General features: G+C 48.1%; 2 protein-coding genes across 12 annotated transcripts in view; one reads left to right on the top strand and one right to left on the bottom strand.

The window, feature by feature from the left end:
* ACACB (acetyl-CoA carboxylase beta) overlaps positions 1–2,837 on the top strand; it is a 59,722-nt gene extending 56,885 nt beyond the window's left edge. For all 11 annotated transcript variants that reach the window (XM_025198519.1, XM_025198489.1, XM_014518293.2 and 8 more), the window contains 3 exons: positions 16–186; positions 1,472–1,608; positions 1,818–2,837. In XM_025198519.1, the coding sequence (XP_025054304.1) occupies positions 16–186; positions 1,472–1,608; positions 1,818–1,944 (435 nt within the window). In that variant the 3' untranslated portion in view covers positions 1,945–2,837. The remainder of the gene's footprint in view (positions 1–15; positions 187–1,471; positions 1,609–1,817) is intronic.
* Positions 2,838–4,508: 1,671 nt separating this feature from the next.
* Positions 4,509–10,466, bottom strand: part of FOXN4 (forkhead box N4) — a 19,650-nt gene continuing 13,692 nt past the window's right edge. Inside the window, exons 5-10 of the mRNA XM_006015143.2 lie at positions 10,407–10,466; positions 9,458–9,585; positions 8,881–8,977; positions 7,659–7,866; positions 6,834–7,217; positions 4,509–6,171 (exon numbers count right to left, since the gene is read on the bottom strand). The exon at positions 10,407–10,466 is cut by the window's right edge and continues 6 nt beyond it. Coding sequence (XP_006015205.1) covers positions 5,921–6,171; positions 6,834–7,217; positions 7,659–7,866; positions 8,881–8,977; positions 9,458–9,585; positions 10,407–10,466 — 1,128 coding nt within the window. The 3' untranslated portion in view covers positions 4,509–5,920. The remainder of the gene's footprint in view (positions 6,172–6,833; positions 7,218–7,658; positions 7,867–8,880; positions 8,978–9,457; positions 9,586–10,406) is intronic.

Here is a 10,466-nt window from a genome sequence, read left to right as displayed (position 1 = left end):
CCTCTGCCCCACCAGGATATCCTGGAATGGAAGAATTCCCGCTCATTCTTATACTGGCGTCTGCGGCGCCTGCTGCTGGAGGAGGTGGTGAAAGCAGAGATCCTGGAGGCGAACAGCGAGCTCAGCCACATCCACATCCAGTCCATGCTGCGCCGGTGGTTCATGGAGATGGAAGGGGCGGCGAAGGTATCTCTCTGTCTTGGCTGGTCAAGATGCTCCCACTGCTGGCTTGTCCTCCGCTGCCTCAGCACGTGCGGCACCCCCCAGTGTCAAACATCCCACGCGTTCTCGCTTTGGCTCAGCTTGAATGTGTGGCTGGAGCTGTTGTCCTGGAGCTTGGGACAGTCGTGCCCCGTTGAGCACTGAGGGACAAGGGAGCGGGCGCGGAATCTGGGACTCTGTCTCTTCAAATCAGGGGACTCAAATTGGACGCGAGTGATCAAACGTAAACAGAACAGACCAAAAGGAAAAAAAAAAGAAGTATGTCGTATTGTTAATCGCTTTAGAGTGAGGCAGGGTCTCGCGCTGGAGAGAGATGGGATTTCACGCCTCTGCTTTCAAGCAACACGGAGGCTGGTGTTGGTCTTAGAATTTCGTTTTTGGGGGCTTTAGAGAAATTTTTAAGAGGATGCCAAGTGCAAGGTGAAGTGTATGTGCAAACTGGCCATCTTGGCAAGTCGTTTCTTTACCCAGTAAGATGCCAGAACCACCACTCGGGGAAATAGAAGTAGGGGCATTTAAATGAAGACAGAGTCCCCCCCAAAAGGAAACAACATGAATTTAAGACTATATCTTACCAGATCAACTTGAGCGCTTGATGAAATTATGGGTGGAAAAATGAGCTGTTCCGAGTCAAGCCATGCAATTAATACAGCTTTGCTAAGACTTACTCCTCAAGCTGAACTCCCTTTGCCTGTCACCAGTGCTGTCGTGATGGCAGAAAATGGGTTGCCTGACCCCAGGCTGAGCGCCAGGAGAAAGAGGAATTTATGGAGTTGAGGGAGGAGTCTAGCAGTGTGCTGCTGGAGTCTCTGTTTAGCTCCAGTTTTACTTCACATCATCTTTAATTACTGAGCAGAGGGAATGAAGAGCAGGTCTGTGGAAGTAGTTGAGCTGGAAGAATTTAGGAATAGCAGAATGGATCGAGTAATTCAGAGTGAGCCAAAAAGAGGAGGCGGTTGGAATAGAAACTAAGTATTGGCTTGAACAACTGTAGGCGAGCACATCTGGGAGTGGAGAGAATAATCCCAGAGTCTCTGCCATTTATTAGCCCCAAAAACCTGAATAATTAGCTAGCGCCAAAGAAGCTGGAGTGCTGGGGAGAGGCGGGCAGAGAGGGGGAGGGTTACAAGGAGAACTTGCAAAGGGAGCAAGAAGGGAAGTAGGTCAGATGGCTTTGTAGGATGGCTTCTCTCTTGGATGTGCGTACACCCACACGAGCATGCTAAGCTACTCCTGGTACTTCTTATAGGGCTATCTCTGGGACAACAACCAGGTGGTGGTAGAATGGCTGGAGAAGCAGTTGCAGGAAGAGGACGGCATCCGATCAGCCATTCAGGAAAACATCAAGTACTTGAAACGCGATTATGCCCTCAAACATGTCCAGAGGTGAGTGGAGGGGGGCCCTCCTTGTCCCTGCCGACAGTAGATGGGAGGTGTGTGAATAAAAGCAACAGAATTAACCTGCTTCTGATGGGTATAAATGGCCTCGCTTAGAGTATGGCATGTGGCAGGGACTCCAGCAGTTTTGGCTCTTAGCTTGTAATATGCTGAACCATAACACTGCCCTCCTCTTTCCTCTCTGGTCTGCCCTGCAGTGTGGTGCAAGCGAACCCCGAGATCACCATGGACTGCATCATCCACATGACCCAGCACATCAGCCAAGCTCAGCAGGCCCAGCTCGCTCGGCTCTTTTCCACAATAGAGAACCCCAACTCCCCCTGACCAAGGGGCTGCAGGGGCAGTCACTGTCGGGGGAGAGGAAGTGCACAACGATAAGCTGCTCCTTCAAGACCAGATACTGTCTTCAACCCTAGTGCTGAAGTCCCAGACTCCGACTGCGTGCCTACCTAAAGGGTGCTGGTATTGCATTGTATACCACTAAGACAGACTTTTTTTCCAAACGTGTGTGCACACTGTATTCGTGGGCATCATTTAAGAAAAATAATCCATTGCAGTGGCATCTTTTTGCAGAATTTGAATTCCCCCCAGATCCGCTGGTGTCCCCAGCATGTGGCTGCTGCTTCATCCAGGCTCCCAGTTCATTTTAGAAACAAATTGGGAATCTTTTAAATTTGTTTCTGGTAAGCGCAGTTTGTGATCCTTAAAAGTTCAGATGCACTTAGCTGCAAAGAATGGATGGAGCTGGGAATAGAGATCCAATTCTGTATATGTATAAAGTACCTGAAAGGGAAATATTTTTGTACTAGCATTTCACATTGGCGACCACCCATTAGCGTAAGGAAACCTCCTAAGCTTTAACTAATGGTATCAAATGGGGTGTTGCAAATGATCAAACTCAACCACTCAGAAGCCACTGGGGAGTCGTGGCAGTGATTCCTAAATGATTACCAGGCCATAGCCAAAGACTTCCAGGAAGATTTCAAGAGCCATATGTTTTCAACCTGCCTTTTGCTTTTGTTTGGAGTCCGGGCCTTTTTTTTTTTTTAAGTCTCATGTGGGATCTTGGGTTTGTTCCAGTGTCCCCCCTCAGTCAACTTCCCACGAACACAGGTGCCTTATTTTTTTACATGAATTCAAGTATTCCATTCCCAAACGTTGTACTGCAATAAAAGCAGCGGGCAGATCATAGGAAGGTCTTGGCTGGGTTTTCTATTGTACAGAGCGGGCAGATCATAGGAAGGTCTTGGCTGGGGTTTCTATTGTGCAACAGTTGCCAGGGCACTGAACAATTTGCTTAAATGTAGCTACAGTAGAGAAGCAACCCACCCTTTTACTAATTTAAAAAAAAAACACTCAGGTTAAGTATACTCTGGGTGCTGGGAGCTGCACAACCGCCCGTCCTGGGCATGTCATGTCTCACTGCGATGGATTGATCGCCTGAGCTTTGTCAATCTTAGGTAGGCTCTTATGTACTATCTGCAGGGAACTGAGGGGGGAAACCAGTTACCTGGTTTAAATGCAGTGTTGGGGAAGCCACTGCTGGCCAGTATCACAATTCCTGTTAGGCAGTTTTAGGATAAAACCAAAGAGAAGCACAGGGCAGCTGACACGTAATGGGAGACATGTCAGCTGTGCAGGGAGTGGCGAGGTCTTCCTTGGAAGACGTACTTTGTACTTGGTTGGGCAGAGGAGGGCAAAAGGGGGACAGCAGGCAGGAGAGGCATTTCATGTGTGTCTGGATTTGACAGGTGTTCAGAAACGTGCTGTGTCACGGAGGGGAAAATGTGTCCGTTGCCAAACTCACTGTGTAAGAAGCTGGGAAAACGCAGTAATGCTGCTCCAAATAAAAATGACCAGGGCTTTCAGGGAAGATTCTTTGCTCCAGGGTTTTTATTTTTTAATGCTACGTGAAAAGTAGAGGCTGCAGGACTGCACTATCGGACTGCAAGACCGGAAGAGGCTGCTGCTCTGCCTGTGCATGATGACTGTCAACATTCGCAAATCATGGGAAAACCACACTCCCTTTCCCCTCCGTTGGTTTTCAGATAGCCGTTTGTGGGCTCTTGCTTCTTAATACTCAGCTGCCAAGTGCCATTCTGAGGTTGGCTTTGTTCACCCCAGACTAACTTCACCGCGGCGCATCTAGAATAACCCAAGGTTCGCACTAAGAAATATTTATTATTTATTAAAAAAAAATTTTAAAACATCTTAAAAAGATACAGTCACATCAAATGATCCATATTCACATTGCTTGGTTTTCAAAACGGGGCTGCTTTAAACAATAAACGTCGGCATGGAGCATCGCGCCATTCCCAAAGAGGTTAGTACTTATGTGCATATTTGAAAAGAGATATACGCATAAGTCGGTAGAACGTTTAATCTTCACAATGTTGACTTTCAACAAGAAAATACCATTGGCCGTTTCAGTGGGAGAGGCTTGTGCCTTCAACACCTTCTCAGTCGATTGGTTTGTAGAATTTAGCAAGCACTGTACAACTTGATTTTCCTGCTGTTTTTCAGCACATAGACTTGAACAAGTGGCGAGGTTTTCTTTGTCAGAGCATCCCTAGTCATAATTTCAAGCCGGGAATTTTTTCTTTTGAAAATAAGTAGATGCAATGCTTTGAAATAACAAAGGAGTGTTAAAATGCAGTTGAACCACAGTCATAAGCAAAACATAAAAAATAAATAGTCTTTCACAGTTACAGAGATATAAGTAACCTAGACACTACATGCAAGTGGAACTTAGCAGTTGCTTTCCTTCACTCTTCATGGTTGAACTCCTTCAAATTCCGTTTGAAAACATTACCAAATACAAATCGGTTGTCAGAAGGCAAAATACGGATGGTCCTTGTACAGTTAAAAATATTTGGTCTCTGATTTTTTAAAAAAAAAGATATTTCACAGTATCAAAAGTGCTTGTTTTAAATGAGGCTTTCAAAAAGAAACTGAAGTGTAAGAAAAGTGAGTTAAAACATTGCGTTTGCAATTCTGAATAATTTAGTTAATGCAAAACAGGGTTATTGCAGTGTTTCTTAAAAACTGAACAGTGCTCATTTTACATCATTTTTTCTCTTCATTACAATAAATAAATAAATTTACAAATAATAATACTGCCTAGCACAAGAATCAAGAGAAGCACGATACACAGGATCTATTGTAACAAACCTAATCTATTTCTTTTTAAATCCTAGGATAAAGGGCTAACTGCTACAATTTCTACCCAGTGATCAATTTAATAGTTTGGTCATACTACGTCCTTCATGGGGTCAGGCTTTTTTAATAACCCAAGACATAACAGTTGTCCTGGATTTGGTTTCTGCATTTGCTTATATGCCGCGCTGCCTCATACAAGACGTGCACTTTGTTCTGGGAAAGCGGAAGGAAGAACAAAAGGCTTTTCCAGAATCCTACCTGCCACAGCACAGGCTCACCGTGGCTGAATGCTGGCTACATGGAGTGGGGGCAGAATCCATTTCAGCTAAAAGCTACTGCCAATTTGGCAGCAGCTGTGAAAGGGTTAAACTGTTAGTTGTGCAACTGCGGCTGTAAGGACTGGAGTCCGCCTCTCCTCCATGCAGCCAGGAGCCCAGTACAGAGCCACCCCCCTAGCAGCTATGTCCATGTCCTCGTGCCTCTATTCTGGCATGGATATTGTTTTCCCCATTTTGGAGGGCTAATTTTCAAGAGAAATGGTGTGTGTTGTATATGAGTAAATACAGTAAAAACTTCAGCTCTGTATGTCCCTCCCTCCCCTACCCCCTATCAATAAATTAAGACAGTTATGTCAGCAAAGTGTTTAGGGTTGCAAGTGTCTCCAGCCATTGCATGTAATCTATGTTTGCTGGCTATGGTTATTTGGCAATTTGAGAAAAAGATACAACTATAAGGTAGGTTCTTAAAATCTAACTAGGAGCTGATTGAACAATATGTTGTAGGCATCTAGTGGCCAAACGGTGTTGATGTCAGTGCTGAGGACTTGATTCTCACGAGTGGTTTTTCGGCTGTGTTTAAATGATTCTGGTGAAGGTTTTGCCGACAGGTGCATTCCATGCTCCTTCTTGTCAGCTCCTCCATCTTTTGTCAAGTTGGTCACCATGCTTCCTTGACCTTGGTGACATGAAAGGGGAGGTGATGTCTTCACAAGCTCAGCTGCTCTTGGTCTATTTTGGCATCGCACCGAGTGTCCTGGTAAACCCCTGATATGTTGCAAGCCTTACAGTTTTTTAATCATACTCTAAGGCTCCCCAGGGCAAGGGGTCTCCAAGTTGCTTAGGTCTGCTAAACAGCATGAGGCTTAAAGCAGAGCGATGGGTTTGTTGCCTTGGGTGTTCATGTACTGTGACGAGGACACGTTGTCCAGCGTGGTGTACGTAGTGTACAGACCTGTCACCTGTAAGTCTGAGAAGGAGCGGTCACTGCCACTGGACACTGGGGTGAGGCCAGCAGTGCCCAGGTCATAGTCGGAGAGCTGAAGCGGGGAGTTGCTGAAGACGCCCATGGTGTCTAAGCTGAAGCTGTCGTCTTTCATTTCTTCCCAGAGGTTACCTGCAAGAGCAAAAGGCAGCAGCATCAGCATATCGGCCGGTGACTGGTTTGAGTTCAGAGGGAAAAATGGTAAGTAAAATGGAAAGCTTCAATGGTCATGAACAATTTAAGCTTCCTGGTGTGAAGGCACTCGGATGAAGTGGCATATTCTGGGTTCAAAGGACCGGCCTGTAGCTAATGTTCCTAACCTGCTTTAACCTGGGCCTTTCCCCCTCCCATGGCTGTAGCTGTGACGCCGTGCTTTCCTAAAGCACTGCGTGAGCATTAGTCAGCTCGTCTTCACAGCAGTCCCCTGAGGTGGAGAAATTCTCCTTTTTTTCAGAGAACAAAAGGAGGCAAAAAGGTTGCTGGGGTCAGAGTGAGGACTTGGGTGATCCCAGTCTACTCAGGTTCTTACCTTGTACCATGACCCTTGGGTCTGTGCTAGCACCAGGAAACCCAGTCCTCCCTCAGCCTCAACCCTCTCTGGTCATTGCAGCACTGGGAAAGTATGCTGAAGAATGCATGGAAAAGAAAGTGCCCCCAAATGCAGCACCACAGTGAAGATTGGGATCTCTGGCAAGAGCCCAGTCCTGGAATGGTTTGTGCCCAGGAGCCGGCTAAGTCCCAGTGAAGACCACTGAGCGCTCTAGGGGTTGCCTTCCATCCAGCTCCCCGCTTACCTTGCAATGCAAAATCCATGATGCTCGGATCGAGCGCGTCCACTTCAGCGTTCATGTCAGTGGTCACGTTGAGGAAGTCGGCTGGTGCGCGGCTCATTGGGTGATGAGGGAGGGGGCTCCGGGTCATGTCGGGCAGAGCGTGGAGAGGTGGTGTCTGGGCAGGTGCTGGTGAGCCTGGGGCGATGCGGGCCTGGGTCTGGATTTGGTGATGCAGTGGAATGGACTGCAGGGACAGCGTCATGATGGGTGGTGGCTGCAGCTGTGAGAGGGAGATGCGGCTTTGGGCCACTGCCACGTGGCTCAGGGTAGAGGCCTCAGGTTCAGCCTGCTTGCTCGGCCGCCGGCAGCTCTCAGGTCTGTCTGTGATTAGCTTGTCTAGTTCCTCTGCATGGGAGATGAGCACCGCCGGCCCCCAAGAGACAAGAAAAGACTGAGCACATGCAATTATCATTACACAAGGAGGGCCCGGGGACAGCCAGGGCTCTGCCAGGCATGCTCTGATTTCCAGCGCTAAATAGGGCTTGGTTTCTTGAGCAGAAGAAGTCAAACCTTCCCTTTTCATTGCCTTTCACTGCAGGGAGCCAGAAGCAAGATTGGCTTCATACCTAAAGCCAGTAACAACTTTGCCCAGCTGCGTTATGTAACTTAGCACTATCAGTTCTCTGGGCAGTGGCATGGGACTTGTCACAGCTCAGGAGGAAGAAGCTGGGACATTTTGGCTGCAAGACCCATTCCGTCCACCCCTCTTCCACGGAAATGACTTCTTACAATTCATGCCTTCCTGGCCAAAGAACCCAGCTTCCTGGGGACCTATTCCAGTCCTACCTGGGTTAGCCATGCTCCTGTGAATGGCAGCCAAGTCCTTCCTCTTCCATTTCTGCATTTCCTCTTCCATCTTGTCAATCTTGGCTGGATTGAGGGCCCACAGGCAGCCTTTGCGGGAGGTACCGCTCATTTTGTTCTCCACTTTCTCAAAACACTTGTTCAGGGACAGGTTATGGCGCACAGAGTTTTTCCAGCCATCAGGTGCTGTCTGTGGTGCAGAAGGGGGTGGAATTGGCTGATGCAGTGGAATGGACTGCAGGGACAGCGTCATGATGGGTGGGCCAAAGCATGTGTGATTTTCAGCACTGTTGCACATATCTACTGGGCTTTGGGTGGGGGGCAGTAAGGAGGGCCAAGGGGTGGATATATTAGGAGATATTAGGTGAATGGTATTTTCAAAGCCTGCTCAGTGTCTTCATTTACTGCAGAACATTGCAGGTTGTTCACCTTGCACTGGGGCAGCTTTTAGGGTTTCACTCAGGCTCCCTTTGCTGTGTATTTTGAATGCATCACATAACTCTAGACTGCACTTGCTTCCAAGCACAGAGCAAAGTGTTGGTGCCTATGCATTCTAGGCTCTGCTTACATATGGGGCAGCCCCTCTTCCCCACCACTGTGTCCTCCTGTCGGCTGTGCTCGGCTTAAGGCTACCCTATTGGCACGGCCTGGATTGGACCTGTGCAGGCCTAGGGACTTCAGGGCATTTTCTGTGGCATTCAGCTGGTTGTGGAACTTATTCTGATCTCCAATCTGCCCAAGGCAGCTTTGGTGAACTGTGCGCCTGAATATAGGGCAGAACCTCACACTTAGTGAGCATTGCTGCAATAGCTGTGTATAAACCTAAGAGAAGATATGAGGGAGGATCCATGGGTGGATCAAGGATAGTCTTTCTTACCACTGCCTTCTTGTAGGGCACTTCTGCTTGGGACAACAGCCCAAGAAATGGGATGGGACAGGCTTCCAGAGGTGCTGCCTGTTTCCTCAGATTATACCAGAAGTTTAAGGTATGTGCACACACAGCCTGCTCTCCTGTCAAATGTTGTTCTGCAGCTGGCCAAGTTGATATTGCTCTGCAGTTGCATGCAGCTGAGGCAGAGGTAAGGGCACGTGCAGGTGTCTGAGGGTAGTTCCTGCCCCAAAGCTAGCAGAGATACTGGGGGCAAGATGCGGTGGGAGAGAGGCCAGGATTGTTCTGTCCCATCCAGTCATGTTGCTTCCTTACCTTGAAGTAGGGGAAGTGCTCCTTCATGAAGCTGTAGATCTCGCTCACTGGAAGGCTGCCTGTTTTGCTATTCTTTAAGGCCATTGCAATCAAGCAGCTGAGAGAAAGAAAGAGAGAGGAGGTAAGAACAGATTCCTTCTTCAGATTGTGCGTGCGTGGCCCATAATACCCTCCTTGCCCTAGCGCCAAGAACCAGGGCAAATGAATGGGAACTTCCCACAGCACTTAGTTTCCTCTCATCTCCCATAACCCTATGTATGATCAGTTTTAAAGTGTCCATAAGAGATGAGACCTCGCAGACCAAGCTCCTCAATGTTGCTTCTTCTCCTCTAGCCCGATGTAAGCAGATTCATTTCTCTGTTCACTGCTGCATGACAGCTGCCCCCTGGACAGAACCGCAGAGGGTGTTGTATGATGGGCGATGCCGTTCTCTATTAGAAAGAAGTTCTGCCAAGATGGCGAAAAGCCAATCCTGTTTCTGAGCCACGAAAAAAGCAGGATGGCTCTGCTGTGCCGTGTCAGATCTGTTCCTACCCCATGCTAGGAAGGGGAAGGTTCTATACCATTCTCCACTCACCTGTAGGAATAGATTGGCTTGGGGTAATGTTTGGGATGCAATTCCTGAGCAGAGTGAGGAGCAAGGCGGGGCTGAGTATACTGAGGTTGGGAGCTGTAGGATGCACTGTATAGTGCAGCTGGGTTACACTGTATGCAGAAAAAAAAGAGAGAACTCAGAACAGTCCTTTCTCCTTGCTCACCTCCTCCCCGCAACACACCCACCCAAAAGAAAGGAGATGTATTTTGGCTCTGTACTGATGATAAATGTCATCCCCCAGGAAATACCCTTAATCACATTCTAGACTGTTAAGAGGCAGTGGAGAGGCTTCCTGAAGCAGATGGCTATTCTAGAGAGACAGGAGCTTATATTCCAATCCACAGTAAAAGTGATGGGTAGACTCTGCCAGAGCAGGCTGCTCCCAGCTGCAGCTTGAACCGGACCTAAAGTGAAGGGTGAGGTGAAAGGAAGACCATACCAGTTTCCATGCTGGGGACATACTGGGAGTTGGGTGTGATGGAATTCCCCCCTAAAGTCACAGATAGATCCCACAGTTCTGCTTTTCCAGTGTCTTGACAGAAAGGGTGTGGAAGAGCAGGCAAAAACACCGTCTCTTCAGCGAGGAGGGTCAAACATCACTCTTAACAGAATTAGCCTTACTTCTCTTGTTCCAATCCGTGGGGCAAGGGGAGATGAAATGAACAACTGGTTCTTGAAAACGTGTTATTGCATTGTTGTATGCCTCTAGCGGTGGTAGCAGTGGGTCCACAGTTTCCAGAACTGGACCTTTCAGACCCTGACTCTACAAATCATGTGCTGTGGCATAGGGGTTTGCCATGAGGAATTAAACAAGCAATTTGGGCGCCTCCGTGACTACTGATGCAGAATACCCATGGGTCTGTTTTTAAGACCATGCAGATCTGGTCCTGATGGCTGATTTGTGAAACGGGACCCCAGCACATAACGGTACCTGTTGCTGCGCACTCTGAGCGATGGCAAACACTTGCTGAGCGTGGGGAGGTGGGAAGAG

Source organism: Alligator sinensis, unplaced genomic scaffold, assembly GCF_000455745.1.
Source record: "Alligator sinensis unplaced genomic scaffold, ASM45574v1 scaffold628_2, whole genome shotgun sequence".
Taxonomy (NCBI): Eukaryota; Metazoa; Chordata; order Crocodylia; family Alligatoridae; genus Alligator; species Alligator sinensis.
The sequence above is the reverse complement of the archived record's forward strand: the minus strand, read 5'-3'. Positions and strand labels throughout refer to the sequence as shown.